The 18,359-nt window shown below is 44.5% G+C and overlaps 2 protein-coding genes across 2 annotated transcripts in view; one reads left to right on the top strand and one right to left on the bottom strand.

The window, feature by feature from the left end:
* mcf2l2 (MCF.2 cell line derived transforming sequence-like 2) overlaps positions 1-18,359 on the top strand; it is a 210,835-nt gene that overhangs the window by 44,795 nt on the left and 147,681 nt on the right. The window contains exons 11-14 of the mRNA XM_028587646.1: positions 7,346-7,537; positions 8,029-8,215; positions 8,463-8,566; positions 13,448-13,536. Of these exons, the coding sequence (XP_028443447.1) occupies positions 7,346-7,537; positions 8,029-8,215; positions 8,463-8,566; positions 13,448-13,536 (572 nt within the window). The remainder of the gene's footprint in view (positions 1-7,345; positions 7,538-8,028; positions 8,216-8,462; positions 8,567-13,447; positions 13,537-18,359) is intronic.
* Positions 14,495-15,682, bottom strand: LOC114561162 (lactosylceramide 1,3-N-acetyl-beta-D-glucosaminyltransferase A). Its single transcript, XM_075447436.1, is given in 1 exon segment — positions 14,495-15,682. A coding segment is annotated over 1 exon segment (1,188 nt).

The raw sequence follows: 18,359 nt of genomic DNA, 5'->3' as shown, positions 1-18,359 counted from the left end.
GGCTGTTGCTGTAATTTTGTTAATTTTACAGAAAAAAAACACAGCACCAATAATGAAAAAAAAAAAAACACTTACTGATGAAGTTACTGTTTAACGCAGGACACTTTTTTCATGTTGTGGTCAATTAAAGACTATTCCGGCGCAAAATGAACCTAGGGGTTAAAGGAGAATTCTGGCCAATTTTTATGTGAGTCTTGATCGCTATAAATATGCGAGTACTGTCGATAGAAAAAAGAATGACCAGAATCGGTGCTAGCAAACTGGAGTTGCTGCAGCTACGTCTAGATCTCTAGTTAGCTAAAACGGCAGTTTTGGGGGCATGTTCTAAAGAGTGCCTCTCAACAGACACAAAATGCAATTAAAGCTGCGAGCAGCGATGGACGGGCCCTCGCGCCTCTGCACGCGTCTGGGTTACCGGCGGACGCCGCTCCTTGCGACCGCGCTTTTGCGCGGCACTCAGATGCCGCGAATCGTCAACAATGAAATGGGAAATTCCCGCCGAGTACAACGATAGCTCACACAAGACTCTACGTCATACGGTTCATTAGCTGTGAAAAGGGGCGTGGAAAAAGCGTAGGGGGCGGGTCAAACCATCACCAATTAAAAAGGAAGTCTGTGCTGAGTTCAATGATACCTCACACAAGGGTCTGCATCAAACGGGTCATTAGTTATAAAAGGGGGCGTGGCTAAAGCTTAGGGGGCGGGCCAAACCATCAATGACTGACGAAAAGTTTTACTTTTAATAACTTTTCATCGTTAAGGCATTGGGATGATACAGACCAAATTTGAAGTCCATCGGATGAAATCTGTAGGAGGAGTTCGTTAAAGTATAGCACCTTGACTTTTAGGCCTACTTCCTGTTGCTACTAGGGAGCGCTATGACTTTAAGTAAATATCGGCCGTTATTTGTCCTCAGGGTTGGACTCTTATGAATCGTGAAAAGTTTCGAGGTAATCGGACAACGTACACTCGAGTTAGACCCACTTCCTGCTTCGGCGGCAAAACGCATAAAATGGCTGCCCCACCACGGCCACGCCCTATGACGAAAAGTTTTTCTTCTAACAACTTTTCATCTTTAACAGCTTAAGATGGCACAGACCGAGTTTGTAGTTGATCGAATGAAATCTCTAGGAGGAATTCGTTAAAGTACGACATGTGGAAATGGCCAAAATCACACTAATTTCAAACTTTTAAATCAAAATGGCGGACTTCCTGTTGGGTTTAGGGTATGGCTCTAATGAAGGTTTTTGTACATCTTGACATGCTACATATGTGTACCAAGTTTCGTGAGTCTATGTTAAACACACTGCAGGGGCTAAATTTTTTTAACTTTCTAGGGGGTGCTAGCGAGTAAATTTTCAACAGACTTGATGCGACCGCCAAATTTGGTGAGTTTTCGAATATGTTAAGCCCCTCAAAAAGGAAATTCATTTGACGGGAAAAAGAAAGAATAGAAACAATAATTCCTTCAGTTTCAATAGGGCCTTCGCCGCTGTCGGCGCTCAAGCCCTAATTAAAGCTGCGAGCAGCGATGGACGGGCCCTCATGCCTCTACGCGCGTCGGGGTTACCGGCGGACGCCGCTCCTTGCGACCATGCATTTGCGCGGCACTCAGACGCCGCAAATCGTCAACAATGAAAGAGAACTCCCAGCCGAGTTCAATGATATCTCACACAAGGGTCTACATCAAACGGGTCATTAGTTATAAAACAGGGTGTGGCTAAAGCTTAGGGGGTGGGTCAAACCATCACCAATGAAGAATGAAGTCTCTGCTGAGGTCAATGATACCTCACACATGGGTATACCTTGAACGGTTGAAATGTTATGAAAGGGGCGTGGCTTAAGCATAGGGGGCGGGCCAAACCATCACCAATGAAGAATGAACTCTCTGCTGAGTTCAATGACACCTCACACAAGACTCTACCTTAAACGGTTCAAATGTTATGAAAGGGGGCGTGGCCTGAGTAAGTGGGCGTAGCCATATTATAGGGGGCGGCTCAGTATCACATGTAGACCACACATTATAAGTTTCATGTAAATCGGAGGATGTTTGTCTTATAAGGCGCATTTCCTGTTGCCATCGGGGGGTGCTGTGACCAAAAGTCAATTTTGGCCTGTAGGTGTCCTCAGGCCTTGACCCTTGTCAATCGTGAGAAATTTCGGGCAGATACGACAACGTACACTCAAGTTACAACAACTTCTTTGTTTATCGCTAAACACTCAAAATGGCCGCCACGCCACGCCCACACCGTCTGACGAAAAGTTTTTTTTTTAATAACTTTTCATCGTTAAGGTGTTGGGATTGTACAGACCAAGTTTGAAGTCCATTGGATGAAGTCTCTAGTAGGAGTTTGTTAAAGTATAGCACCTTGACTTTTAGGCCTACTTCCTGTTGCCACTAGGGCGCGCTATGACTTTAAGTAAATATCGGCCGTCATTTGTCCTCAGGGTTGGACTCTTATGAATCCAGAATTTTTGTGCACCTATTCCCGAAAACCTTAAAATACGTACATTTTCACCAGACTTGATGCGACCGCCAAATTTGATGAGTTTGAATCGAATATGTTAAGCCCCTCAAAAAGCCAATTAATTTGCCGGGAAAAAGAAATAATAATTCCTTCAGTTTCAATAGGACCTTCGCCGCCGTCGGCACTTGGGCCCTAATAATTCCTTCAGTTTCAATAGGGCCTTCGCCGCTGTCGGCGCTCGGGCCCTAATAATTCCTTCAGTTTCAATAGGGGCTTTGCCGCTGTTGGCGCTCGGGCCCTAATTCCTTCAGTTTCAATAGGGCCTTCACCGCTGTCGGCGCTCGGGCCTTAATAATTCCTTCAGTTTCAATAGGGCCTTTTCTGCTGTCGGCGCTCGGGCCCTAATTAAAATGTCTGTACAACATGAACAGGGCCGTTACGTGACAACAAGATGCGTTTTCAACTCAGACATTGTTTAAAGTTGGTTTGCGGTATCTTGTTTCAAGCTAGAGACACATTCGATTAGCATGAAAACATATCCCAGAGAACGGTTGACTCGGTACACACGGTCTATTTTGCTTCCATGTCTTCTTTTACTCTAATGGAAATAAAACTTCCAAAATACACATTTAGATGGTATTTGTTTTAGGTTGCACCTGTAGATTTATTCTAAATGAATCTACATATTTAGACCTAACAGTTAAGGGGGAAAGAATCTTAACTCATTAACTGGATTGTTCTGTGCTGATATGTTTTATGATGCCTCAGCTAAACCTTAACTAACTTATAAGAACAGTAGTTAACTATTTGTTTTGTCTTTTGGCTAATTAGCGGTAAACTTGAGTCACTGGCTGCTTAGTCTTTTGTTTATCACCACTCACCTCCGCACAAGCCAAGATAATCAAGTGTGTGTGTGTGTGTGTGTGTGTGTGTGTGTGTGTGTGTGTGTGTGTGTGCGCACTGTTGCCGAGGGAGGGAGGGAGAGAGAGAGAGAGAGAGAGAGAGAGAGAGAGAGAGAGAGAGATATCGTCAAAGTCTAATCTCCCGATGTTGATTTTTTTTAATTTAATAAATACATTTGTACATCTCCGTGAACCATCACCTTATCGTGGTGGAGAGGTTTGTGTGTCTCTGTGAACCTGAGGGCTGTGTTGTCTGGAGCTTTGTGCTCCTGGTAGGGTCTCCCAAGGCAAAGTGGTCTCAGGTGAGGGGCCAGACAAAGAATGGTTCAAAAACCCGAATGCAAAAGCTAAGCAGAGATGGAGTGACCCTGCCCGGAGGAAGCCTGGGGCCCCCGTCTGGAGCCAGGCCCAGACGGCGGGCTCGTCGGGCGAGCGCCTGGTGGCGGGTTTGCCACGGACCCGGCCGGGCACAGCCCGAACAAGCTACGTGGCAACTCCCTCTCCATCCCATGGGCCCACCACCTGTGGGAGGAACCGTTGGGGTCGGGTGCGATGCCACATGGGTGGCAGTGAAGGTCAGGGGCCTCGACGGACCAGACCCGGGCGGCAGACGCTGGCTCTGGGGACGTGAACGTCACCTCTCTGTGGGGAAGGAGCCGGAACTGGTGCGGGAGGTGGAGCGCTACGGTTAGATCTGGTGGGGCTTACCCTCACGCACAGTCTTGGTTCTGGAACCATACTCCTGGATAGGGGTGGACTCTTTTCTTCTCCGGAGTTGCCCAGGGTGTGAGGCGCCGGGCGGGTGTGGGGATACTCACAAGCCCCGGCTGGCGCCGCTGTGTTGGAGTTTACCCGGTGGGGAGAGGGTCGCCTCCCCACGCCTGCGGGTTGTTGGGGGGAAAACTCTTGACTGTTGTTTGTGCATATGCACCAAACAGGAGTTCGGAGTATTCAGCCTTCTTGGAGACCTTGACTGGAGTCCTGCATGGGGCTCCAGTGGGGGACTCCATTGTTCTGCTGGGGGACTTCAACGCACACGTGGGCAATGATGGAGACACCTGGAGGCGTGATTGGGAGGAACGGCCTCCTGATCTAAACCACAGTGGGTGTTTGTTGTTGGACTTCTGTGCTAGTCATGGATTGTCTATAACGAACACCATGTTCGAACATAGGGATGCTCATAAGTGTACCTGGTACCAGAGCACCCTAGGCTGAAGGTCAATGATCGATTTCATAATCGTTTCATCTGATCTGAGGCCGTATGTTTTGGACACTCGGGTGAAGAGAGGGGCAGAGCTGTCAACCGATCACCATCTGGTGATGAGTTGGGTCAGAGGGTGGGGAAGACTCTGGACAGACCTGGTAAGCCCAAACGTGTAGTGCGGGTAAATTGGGAACGTCTGGAGGAGGCCCCTGTCCAACAGACTTTCAACTCACACCTCCGGGCGGAGCTTTTTCGTGCATCCCTGTGGAGGCTGGGGGCATTGAACCCGAGTGGACAATGTTCAAAGTTTCCATTGCTGAAGCTGCGGCGAGGAGCTGTGGTCTTAGGGTCTTAGGTGCCTCAAGGGGCGTTAACCCACGAACACCGTGGTGGACACCGGTGGTCAGGGAAGCCGTCCGACTGAAGAAGGAGTCTTTCCGGGATATGTTATCCCGGAGGACTCGGAGGCAGTTGCAGGGTACCGAAGGGCCGAAGGGCTGCAGCCTCTGCCGTGAAAGAGGCAAAGCAGCGGGTGTGGGAGAAGTTTGGAGAAGACATGGAGAAGGACTTTCGGTCGGCACCAAAGTGCTTCTGGAAAACTGTTCGCCACCTCAGGAGGGGGAAGCGGGGAACCATCCAAGCTGTGTACAGTAAGGATGGGACACTGTTGACCTCAACTGAGGAGGTAATAGGGCGGTGGAAGGAGCACTTTGAGGAACTCCTGAATCCGACTAATCGCCCTCTATGTTAGAGGCAGAGCTGGAGGATAATGGGGGATTGTCGTCGATTTCCCAGGCGGAAGTCACTGATGTAGTCAAACAACTACACAGTGGCAAAGCCCCGGGATTGATGAGATCCGTCCAGAAATGCTCAAGGCTCTGGGTGTGGAGGGGCTGTCCTGGTTGACACGCCTTTTCAACATTGCGTGGAAGTCTGGGGACGGTGCCAAAGGAGTGGCAGACTGGGGTGGTGGTTCCCCTTTTTAAAAAGGGGGGACCAGAGGGTGTGTGCCAATTATAGGGGTATCACACTTCTCAGCCTCCCTGGTAAAGTCTACTCCAACTGGAAAGGAGGGTTCGGTTGAACCTCGGGTTGAGGAGGAACAATGCGGATTCCGTCCTGGTCGTGGAACAACGGACCAGCTCTTCACTCGCAAGGATCCTGGAGGGAGCCTGGGAGTATGCCCAACCGGTCTACATGTGTTTTGTGGATTTGGAGAAGGCGTATGACCGGGTCCCCGGGAGATACTGTGGGAGGTGCTGCGGGAGTATGGGGTGAGGGGGGTCTCTTCTCAGGGCCATCCAATCTCTGTACAACCAAAGCGAGAGCTGTGTCCGGGTTCTCGGTAGTAAGTCGGACTCGTTTCAGGTGAGGGTTGGCCTCCGCCAGGGCTGCGCTTTGTCACCAATCCTGTTTGTAGTATTTATGGACAGGATATCGAGGCGTAGTCGGGGTGGGGAGGGGTTGCAGTTTGGTGGGCTGGGGATCTCATCGCTGCTCTTTGCAGATGATGTGGTCCTGATGGCATCATCGGCCTGCGACCTTCAGCACTCACTGGATCGGTTCGCAACCGAGTGTGAAGCGGTTGGGATGAGGATCAGCACCTCTAAATCTGAGGCCATGGTTCTCAGCAGGAAACCGATGGAATGCCTTCTCCAGGTAGGGAATGAGTCCTTACCCCAAGTGAAGGAGTTCAAGTACCTTGGGGTTGTGTTCGCGAGTGAGGGGACAATGGAGCGGGAGATTGGTCGGAGAATCGGGGCAGCGGGGTGCGGTATTGCATTCAATCTATCGCACCGTTGTGACAAAAAGAGAGCTTAGCCAGAAGGCAAAGCTCTCGATCTACCGGGTCAGTTTTCGTTCCTACCCTCACCTATGGTCATGAAGGCTGGGTCATGACCGAAAGAACGAGATCCAGGGTACAAGCGGCTGAAATGGGTTTCCTCAGGAGGGTGGCTGGCGTCTCCCTTAGAGATGGGGTGAGAAGCTCAGTCATCCGTGAGGAGCTCGGAGAGAGCCGCTGCTCCTTTGCGTCGAAAGGAGCCAGTTGAGGTGGTTCGGGCATCTGGTAAGGATGCCCGCTGGGCGCCTCCCTAGGGAGGTGTTCCAGGCACGTCCAGCTGGGAGGAGGCCTCGGGGAAGACCCAGGACTAGGTGGAGGGATTATATCTCCAACCTGGCCTGGGAACGCCTCGGGATCCCCCAGTCGGAGCTGGTTAATGTTGCTCGGGAAAGGGAAGTTTGGGGTCCCCTGCTGGAACTGCTCCCCCCGCGACCCGACACCGGATAAGCGGACGAAGATGGATGGATGGATGGACATTTGTACAACAGGGAAGCTGTGTGCAAACAGAAATATATAGGCTATATTCATTAATAATAATAAAAAAATATGCATCCAGAAAAAAGGATTCTTCATTCTCTTGAGGAAGGAAAAGGGCAGGTGCTTAATCCCTTTTTGATGTCTATGTGTGCACGTGCCTGGTGACCCATAATTAAAGTTAGTGGGCGAATATGTACATTGGCAAACCAAATGGCAATTAGATATACCTTAATAAATTCTCACTCTCATGTTTTTATTCCTCGTATTTCACATGTAGATTCTTCTCCTGTAATCATGTAACACCAACATGCATGAAGAACAAGTGATGGTTTGTCATTAAAGATCCCAATTAACCCTGTAATACAGGGCACTCACACTGAGCCACCACATTGGAAGGGATTTAATTAGCTACATTACAAATTTGCCCTGTTTGAATTTCTGCTGTGTACAGGTAACCCAGTGGTGTGAATCTGGCATCTACCTGCTGGCCTTCCAGGCTGTGGATAAGTGTCAGTCACAGGAAGGGGCAGAGTCAGCACTGATTGACATCGAACACTTTCTGGAGTCTGCAGAAAAGAACCAACTGACTGAATTGAAGAACCTCCACAACCTGTATGATGTTGTCTTGTCCGAGGATATCAAGGTATGGTGAACAAAATGACTGGATATTCTGTTGCAGTAATAATGTTGAAGAGGATTGATAGTAGGGGTGCACAATTCAGAAAATCTAATGATTCAATTCAATATCGATTTTTCAGCTCAAGATTGGATTCAAAATCGATTTTCAATTCAAAAACGATTCTCGATTAAGAAAAACGATTCACGGGAGCCCAGATAGCTCAGTTGGTAGAGCGGGCTCCCATGTATAGCGGTTTACTCCTCGACGCAGCGGACTCGGGTTCGACTCCGACCTGTGGCCCTTTGCTGCATGTCATTCCCCCCCTCTCTCTCCCCTTTCATGTCTTCTGCTGTCCTATCCAAATAAAGGCTGAAAATGCCCCAAAACAAAAAAAAACAATATAGCTTTTTGGAATTCTATAAATCAATTTTGACTCGGTAGAGCTTGAATCGCGATACGAATGTGAATCGATTTTTTTGCACACCCCTAATTGATAGTGAGCTTTCTTCCTGCAGGCCAATGTCCTGAAGGTACTGAAGCGCCTTGAGGATGTCCAGGAGATGTTTCAGAAGCGACACGTCAGTCTGAAGAGGCTGTCAGCGAAACAGATGAGGCCCGTCCAGCCTGTTGCCCCGCGGCCTGAGTCCTCTCCCAAACGGCCTGTACTGAAGAACCCACCGAGGACAACTGGGAGCCAGCAGCGTGAGTCGGATGTTGTAATAACCAGTTTATTTGTGCAGCAGATTATGTGCCTGGTGTTACAGGCTCAAACTGTTTAAACACTTACTGTCTGTGACATGAATGACACCTTAAGCTGCAAACAGTATTGTAATCATTCTTTCTTCATAATCTTAACTCATTTTTATAACTGCATGTATGTAATGTAACAAAGCTCTGAAAAAAGAAATGATTGAAGTTACTTATGCTGTATACTCTCAATTCATTCTAGCTCTGGCTCGCAGAGCTTCTGATAATTCTAACAGTGGCAAGCAGCCAGCAGAAGCTGATCCCAGCAAGAAGAAGAACATACGCAAGGCCAAAGGAGGCATCAAGGTATCCTCCTTGCGCTCCCACTTTGAAATCTCACTGTTAATTAATTAAATTAAAGCCCTTTCAACAAGTAACTTTAAATATTTTGAAAGTTCTGTCAATCTCAATGTAAGAAAGAACAACTGACTATGAAACTAAGGGAGGGTATCGTACTTAAATTTTTAGTTTTAGCGTATTCATAACACCTTTCTATTTTCTAAGTATGGATAAGTGGTAGTGAATGACTGATGGGATTACCAAAGTATATTGATAGGTATCATAAAGGTACAGAATTCCCCAGCTCTATTTGACATAAGGATAGTCCATCATTATACACTTATATAGTGCAGACAGCACTATTTTAAAAGAGTACATAACTTTATTCATATTTCTAATAAATTCCCAACGTTTCTAAGATTGACTGAATTATCAGTTAAGATGTAATAAGAAGGCATCCTAAATTATCCAATTGATGTGATACTATAGCCATAAAAACACTTTACAATGGCACTGGTACAAGCAGATACAGAAGGTTCATTTGATATTGATGTTTTAAAAAAAAAAAAATTTTAATCAAACTATTCAATTATTTAAAGTGAATAGGCCACATGTGTCAAACTCAAGGCCCGCGGGCCAAATCCGGCCCCTCACAAGTTTTGATCCAGCCCGCATATCAATTTAGGTTCACAATAGATTTTGGCCCGCCTAGTTGTGCGCAGAAACCAAAAAGACGGGAAACTCTTTTCAAACTGTAATTATGCGATACTCAATGCAGATTAAATAAAAGCACCAGCACAGATTAAATAAAAGCATGTAGGCATGTAGAGTTTGCTACATGCCTGGCCCCTGATGTGATTCTTATTTCCAAGTGTGGCCCTTAGTAAAGTTGAGTTTGACACCCCTGCAATAGACTAATGGTCAGGAGTTCAAGCCTCAGTTTACTCAATAAAAAAAAAGAAACACAAAACAACATATAAAGAAATAATACATTTATTATTAATTTAATGTTTTTCATATATATATTGTTTATTTTATATTTTGTCATATATATTATTTATTTTATATGTTGTTTTGTGTGTTTCTTATTCTTAGGGCTATCAATTGATTAAACTTTTTAATGGCAAATTAATCAGACATTTTTTTATCTGTGTACTGGTATTTGATACTCGACTACTCCGTTGGTAACTCAATTCACATTGACAGTACATGCAAATAATTTGTGTGTCTTGTGGAGAGAACCATCTGGAAAGGCTTTAAAACTTAACTTGCCATTCAAAAGACCCTTTTATCTATCCATTTCTGCTCAAGAAGCTTTTGTAACTGCTAGCCATCCACTCTCGTTCATGGATGTACCACATATGCACAGACTAATGTCACTCAGAGAACTCAGAGGGTCAAAAGGGCACCTGATACAAATTGTGATTTTGTGTTAAAGTGAGATAAACATTGTGGGGATATATTGTGAAATAGTTGTATATTGTAAAACTATTATGTAAACACTTATGTACGACAGTACAGAGGTTATTGACATGGATGTTTATATTCAAGAAAAGGAGGGATGTCATGTATTGGATTAGATAAGTCATGTCTAATAACAGGAAGTAACGTGAGAGTAACAACGGAGATAGCCTGAAAGCATTCGGCTGTAATAATCGTGTTTGGACGATAAAGCAAGTAAAAGAAGAAGCTCCATGTGGTGATTAAATTCAGAATGCAATCTGGAGGAGAGTTATTAGCAGTGCAAAGAGACAATACAGGACAAAGTGGACTCTAAATACCTAATAACTGAAAACCATCACAGAAGAGTAGTGAGACTGTAGAAGTGCTATATAAATGCAGTCCATTTACATTTAGACTGCAGTGGCCAGGGATCGAATCACCGACCTTATTATGCATATACATATACTACTTTAATGTTTACATTCAGCTTATTAATTTGCAATTACTTTCCAAAAATTTATATTACCTTTTTCACATTTAACTATGTTATATTTTATCTCTATATTTTAACTTACTATTATGTCTTATGTCTTGATTCTAATGTAGTGTAATATTGTGATTTTCTTTTCTACATACTTAAGAGCATAGTTGAAGTTTGCCTGAGGCCCACGATTTTCATTGGCAACAAGTGGTTCTGTAATTGTTGTACATTTGACAATATATAGCTTGAACTGGATTTCTGAGATGTTTTATGTAGTATAGGTTGGAATGCCTGTCACAGCTATTAGTTTTTAGTACTGCTTCTGTCTCAAAAGTCTGTCTATTTACAAAGTAAAGACAATGAGCAAACTAACAACAAAACATAGAAAAAAAACCAACCTTCTACCAGTCTCTCTTGGAACCACATTCCCCCACCTTTTCATAGTCCTTCTGGCTGAAGTCGGTACTAATACTAATTAGTATGCCTCCCTAGTGGTGTTTGCTGCTGTGCTGCGATTTTGCTCGATCCCATTTACTGCTTTACAGTGTGCATAATTTGGATGCGCATCCCAGATTTATTTTGTGCTGCTGACTGTGATAGTGTTGATGTGTTTACATAAACCTTCCTCCATAATTGATCAGGGCAGACAGTTCCCAGATCTGTTTTTAGTAAGCTTTGTGAACATGTTCAAACAAACCTGTGCTGGTGCTGGATTGTAACTGTTTAATCAAGCAGTTTTTTCAACAAGTGACATTAATGCAGGTGATTTTTTTCTTGACCATTCCCCTCCTCAACAACTAATGAGATGCCCATTAAAGGCAAAGTCTCTGGAGTTTCTTTTGAAATATGTGTACCAAACATTAATCAGGTAGTCTGCCATGCAGCTGTAAATAAAGTTCAGAAATGTTATCTGAGTAATTTTAAGCTGCAATTGGCATGGTTTTATTTGAAAACAACAAAACAAAAAAGGTTTACTAATAATCTATTTACCCTTAGCTAGTGTACCCGAGGATTTCTTATATTGTCTAGATTCAGGTTTGGCTGTAAAATAAAGACACAGGCTTCCAATGTCGGGACCAAGCCGGCACTGCACGTCTCACTTTATTCAACCCCAACAGTCATCCGTCAGAAAATACAACCCTTTAACCACTTCCGTTTTTCCGACACAATAAAAATTCTGTTTACTGTAACTTCCTCTTAACCTTCAACTGAGAGGTTACACAATAAAATACCTTACACTAGTTAAAGCAGCATTGCATAACATTGGTATTTTTGCAATTTGTCCTGTTGAAAAATAAATGATGGTCCAACTAAACGCAACCCGGATGGGATGGCATGTCGCTGCAGGATGCTGTGGTAGCCATGCTGGTTCAGTATGTCTTCAATTTTGAATAAATCCCCAACAGTGTCACCAGCAAAGCACCCCCACACCATCACACCTCCTCCTCTATGCTTCACGGTGGGAACCAGGCATGTAGAATCCATCTGTTCACCTTTTCTGCGTCGCACAAAAACACGGCGGTTGGAACCAAAGATCTCAAATTTGGACTCATCAGACCAAAGCACAGATTTCCACTGGTCTAATGTCCATTCCTTGTGTTTCTTGGCCCAAACTAATCTCTTCTGCTTGTTGCCTCTCCTTAGCAGTGGTTTCCTAGCAGCTATTTGACCATGAAGGCCTGATTCGCCTCCTCTTAACAGTTGTTCTAGAGATGTGTCGGCTGCTAGAACTCTGTGTGGTATTCATCTGGTCTCTAATCTGAGCTGCTGTTAATTTGCAATTTCTGAGGCTGGTGACTTAGATGAACTTATCCTCAGCAGCAGAGGTGACTCTTGGTCTTCCTTTCCTGGGGTGGTCCTCATGCTGCCAGTGTCGTTGTAGCGCTTGATGGTTTTTGCGACTGCACATGGGGACACATTCAAAGTTTTTGCAATTTTCCAGACTGACTGACCTTCATTTGTTAAAGTAATGATGGCCACTCGTTTCCCTTTACTTAGCTGATTAATTCTTGCCATAATATGAATTCTAACAGTTGTCCAATAGGGCTGTCGGCTGTGTATCAACCTGACTTCTGCACAACACAAGTGATAGTCCCAACCCCATTAATAAGGGAAGAACTTCCACTAATTAACCCTGACAAGGCACACCTGTGAAGTGAAAACCATTTCAGGTGACTACCTCATGAAGCTCATTGAGAGAACACCAAGGGTTTGCAGTGCTATCAGAAAAGCAAAGGGTGGCTACTTTGAGGAATCTAAAATATAAGACATGTTTTCAGTTATTTCACACTTTTTTGTTAAGTACATAATTCCATATGTGTTCATTCATAGTTTTGATGCCTTCAGTGAGAATCCACAATGTAAATTGTCATGAAAATAAAGAAAACGCATTGAATGAGGTGTGTCCAAACTTTTGGCCTGTACTGTATATATATATATATGCAAATACAGTTAATCTTTACACCAGCTTTTGCAGTGAAGCCTACATAAAGTATCAACTGCAACTACAAAGTAGCTTGTAATCTCCTACACAATCTGGACTGTGGTCATAACATCTACATCTTATAACTTATTCCTGTTATATATTGTTCTTAACGTATATTATTTATTTTCTGTCAAGCAATTCTAATTCTATTATGTATATAAATCTAAAATTTCCCTCGGGATAAATAAAGTATCTATCTATCTATCTATCTATCTATCTAATCTAGTCTATGCATTCTGCATTTACTGTTGGCCCAGTTAAATATTTACCAATGACTGATGACCACCTGAATGCAAATACCTGGTAAAGAAATGATATTTGTTGATTTTACAAGTTGACAGGTATTGCCTGAATGCACAATTTAACAGCTATATTGGGACAAAGCTTGATTAGTTTACTGATGTTCAGTGGTGTCTAGGTTTACATTTTAGACATACTATACAAAGCCCCTGTCCTAAAAAAACAACTTATATGTGTGGTGTGTGTTTGTGTGTCTCAGATTGAGGTGATGCATGAGAAAAGCCAAGGAGGCTCCACCCATGTTGTTGTGACCAATGAGACAGAGGAGAGTCTGTCCAACAGACGCAGGTATGGACAGCACATTCACTATACTGAAAAGACACATGATTATGTAATTCTCAGTAAACATGATATAAAGGCCACATTGCACAGCAGTTATTTACTGATTTCAGAGAGAAAAAAACACAACTGTTACAGTTATATGCCATCATTTTTTGCATGGTTTGAAGTGTGCTGTTTTATAGTGATTTGTATCAGTTACCACATGCATTGCGTATCTGAAGTGCACATTTCAGCTGCGTCAACTGCTGTCTGGTGCTCCGAAGCTAATGCCGTTTTTCCATTACATGGTACCTGCTCGACTCGCCTCAACTCTACTCGCCTTTTTTGGGTCTCCATTACCAAAAAAAAATCCCTGGTACCTGCTAACGTGAGGTGACGTGAAAACCTGCAGACTACTGATTGGTCAGAGATAATCGTCATTAATCACTGCGTCATCATTGCTCGTGACAGACTGAACAAACCCACCATTTTTAAATAGTTAAGCCAGCGGTGTTTTATTTGCTGCCTCCAGCTTCTTTTGAAACAAAATTTGTATTCTGGCTGTGGCAACAGCCATATGCCGAGAGTCAAAAACAACACACCTTTGACGTTTGTGTGTGTGTCGCGCTAGGTCACGCAGTTTCCTGCGGCATCGCTATGACGACCAGCCACGCTCGCCTCACGGAAAATGAGGATGGTGCACCGCGGTCAAGCCGAGTAGAGTAGAGCTGGTACTAGCAGTGGGTAAGCGCCATAAGGTTACAGGCAACAGAAGCATCATTGCACGTGACGTAACATTACACTTGGCAGCATGTAATGTTCTAACGGCTATCTAACAGCTTTGATATTTATTACAAGTGAGCAAATATATTGCCAGCAAACAGTGACATATAACATGAAAGAGAAAAAGCATGGTAGACTGTTTGTGTGAGCTACCGTCATTTGTTTGTGTGGTACATTCAGCAGTGCTTGCGTCATTGGAAGACTATGTAAAAGCAGCCAAACAGGAGTACGTGTTCTGGTAATATGGCAGACACAGTAGCATCACTCTCATTGCTGTGCAGTACAGATTACACAGAAGTCCACTGGAGTTGCTGTACACTGCCGGGTCTGTGGCTGCTTGCACATCCATGGCGTGACCGTGCGATGTGATCATGTGATAATAGATGCAGGGGTGGTATGGAGCCTTGCCCTCCCCTGAAAAGAACACATGATCCTGGGGTGAGACCCCCATGGCCTTGGCACAAATCCCCATGAAGACAACGTCAATGTACATGGAGGAGTTCAGCCCCAGAGTCGCATGGTAGATCTTAGCGGCCACATCCCCTGAAACCACGTACCCTGCTCCAGCAGTGTAGTCTGGGTAGGAAGGCCAGGGGTACAGATCATAGGGGACGTGGTATTTGCTGTCTTTACGGCAAATTGGAGGAGATCCTCTGTGTACATGCCCAACCCACAGGTCTTTGGCCCCTGATTTTCTACTCAGGAGCTGCCGCAGGTACTTTACTAAATTGGGCACGTGGACGAAGATGTCATCATCTGCAGACATTAGGAAGCATGCCTAAGGGCAGTACTCATGGCCCCAGTGAAACTGCATGATCAGTTTGGTAGTCAAGTTGTGGAAGGGGTCCAAAAAGTTCTGCTGGATCAGATCTCTGTAGGCCTGGTCCTCCTGGATCAACGCCCTCTGCACCCTGGATCTCCGCCTTACATCCGGGTGTACACCAAGGGCAAACACAATCCTCATACTCGCCCCCAGTTCTGACCAAACAAAGCTCTCATTCCCTCATGTCTCCCTGATGGCCTGACGGTGCTCAAAGTTCTCTGGTGATGATTTCACAAACAAAAGAAGGAGGACATCCTCATGGCTATTCCTATCTCCACCATCCCCTCCACATTTACCCTGGTGGTTGATGAGGTATGGATAGTTCACTAACCCACCATCCACACCATTAGAACCATCCTTTCTATGGTGATTGTCAGAGGTGATGAAGAAGGAAGAATTGAGAAAGTTGTAGTTGTTTATTAGGTAGCAGTACATGTAGGATTTCAAGTGGCTGACCACATGGTGGTCTAGCTCCTCCCAGCAAACCCTCACCACACACAGCACCATGACTGTAGTCAGCAGCTGCATGCACTGGCACTTGTGGATACGACGGAAGTTCATTAACATCGCGACTACTGCTTATTTCTGTTGATCTCCAACACTGACAGCACTTATCGGTCTAGACTTTTACTCTCCTGGAGTAATATCTTTCTCTGTTTTAACTGTTTCTTATTGTAGAGTATATTATTTCATCTCTGCCTTCTTTCACTCTCAAGCTTGACTTCCTTTCATCTATCCTTATTATGTCCTTCACTTTATCTATCAATTTTGTGTCGCCTCACACATATTCTCTTTCCCTCCTCCTGTCCTACTGACTGGCTTCTCTTCTTTTTGATGTTGACAAATCCAGTAGGCCTTTATCAGGCTCCTCAGCAGTCTGGGTTGCTCTGTTACTGATCTTCCTCCACTGTAAGAAGCAAAAGCTCCACTCCCTCATAGTGATTAGGCTGCGAGCAGTTTCAGATAAAGATCGGTGTCTGTCCTTCAGCTCAAACAAAATACTCTTTTTTTTTTTTTTTTTTTCTTCTGAGAACTCCTGGTTATATCACACCTCTCATCCACTTCCTTATCCCTCATCCTCTTGGTTACTGCATGTCATAGAAACACATGGCACCTGAAAAAGACAGAGACAAGTAAGATCAGACTCATATAGACCAGATTTCGCATGCTTTGGCTACACATTTAAGCTGGAATACACTGAAATGATTAATTAATGAATAATTAATAATTCATTCATCAACTTTATTGCCAACTATTTAGATGATCAATAGTTTGTCATTTATCACACAAAAATTCCAGACACTGTCTAGTTCCGCCCTCAATGTAATGATTTGCTGCCATCTAAAGGGGTCACATTTAGATCTAGGAAAAAGCTCATGGAATATTTTCTCACATTTTATGGACTAAACAATCTATTCAGTCCATTAATTGAAAAAAATATATTGACAAAATAATCAAATGACAATAATTCTTAGTGATGCTATCATTTTGAATGTATGTACTATTTTTCTGGTTTAGAAAGCACATACAGACACAAACAACTCTGGGTACAGCTCTAATTATTTTAATAATCTTCTCTATTCATTGTTGACAGAGTAACACAATGGGCCCTATTTTAATGATCTGAAACGCAAGTATGAAACGCAAAACGCAAGTAGCTTTGTGGGCGGATCTCAAGCGCTGTTGCTATTATACCGGCGGGATAAATGACTCTTGCGCCCGACGCAAATCTAAAATGGGTTGGTCTGAAGTAGCTAGGTGTGGTTTGGGCGTAACGTGCAATAAACCAATCAGAGCGTCATCTCACATTCCCTTTAAGAGCAGGCGCGCTTGTTCCATGGCGGATTGCTATTATAACGGCGGATTTGCCTGGCGCACGCCAGTGGAGATGTCCGGGATGCGGCAAAGTAATAAATGTCTTGACCGGGTGGCGATGTTGCTGCGGCCTATCGGGCGCATCTCCTCAAGTCTGGAGAGGATTGCTGCAGCCATGGAGCGTGGGCCTCCAAACGCACCACCTGCACCTGTTGTGCCCCTTCCTCCTCCCCCCACTCCATCTCCGTCCACCTGCTCCACCAGGAGCACATCGCGCATTACTCCCGGACCAGATCCCGCCGTTGTTCAACATCACGTCTCCTTAAGTCCTCTAATATTTCCTCATTTATGTCATCAACACATCCATGATTCATGGAAATGTTGTGTAAATCACAACAATTGTGGACACGCAACCCGCTACATTATGGCCAAGCATGCACCCCTAAAATACTACTGACTTTAGACTAGCGCCACTGACTTTAGACCAGGTTTTTCCTGGTCAGTGGCGAAATGGTTTTCTGAAACTGCAAAATAGCACCAATAACGTTTGCGCCGGAACACGCCTCCTCTTTTCGCTGAACCGCCCCCGGGAGCGCAAATACATTCCCTAATTTAGACAAAGTACACTCAAGTTACAACAACTTCTTTGTTCATCGCTAAACACTCAAAATGGCCGCCACGCCACGCCCACACCGTCTGACGAAAAGTTTTTCTTTTAATAACTTTTCATTGTTAAGGTGTTGGGATGGTACAGATGAAATCTCTAGGAGGAGTTGGTTAAAGTATAGCACCTTGCCTTTAGGCCTACTTCCTGTTGCCACTAGGGGGCGCCAAGACTTTAAGTAAATATCGGCCTTTATTTGTCCTCAGGGTTGGACTCTTATGAATCCTGAAAAGTTTCGAGGTGATCGAACAACGTACTCTCGAGTTACACCCACTTCCTGTTTCGGCGGCGAAACGCACAAAATGGCCGCCCTGCCACGGCCACGCCCTATGACGAAAAGTTTTTCTTTTAACAACTTTTCATCTTTAACATCTTAAGGTGGCACAGACCGAGTTTGAAGTTGATCGGATGAAATCTCTAGGAGGAGTTCGTTAAAATACGACACGTGGAAATGGCCAAAATCGCACTAATTTCGAACATTTAATTCAAAATGGCGGACTTCCTTTTGGGTTTAGGGTATGGCACTAATGAAGTTTTTTGTACATCTTGACATGTTTCATATGTGTACCAAGTTTCGTGAGTCTAGGTTAAACGCACTGCAGGGGTTCAATATTCTTAACTTTCTAGGGGGCGCTAGCGAGCCATTTTTGTGCGCCTATTCCCGAAACCCTTAAAATACGTACATTTTCACCAGACTTGATGCGACCGCCAAATTTGGTGAGTTTGAATATATTAAGCCCCTCAAAAAGTCAATTCATTTGACGG

This window comes from Perca flavescens, chromosome 9 (assembly GCF_004354835.1).
Source record: "Perca flavescens isolate YP-PL-M2 chromosome 9, PFLA_1.0, whole genome shotgun sequence".
Taxonomy (NCBI): domain Eukaryota; kingdom Metazoa; phylum Chordata; class Actinopteri; order Perciformes; family Percidae; genus Perca; species Perca flavescens.
Note: the sequence above shows the minus strand (reverse complement) of the source record. Positions and strands in the feature narration are given on the sequence as shown.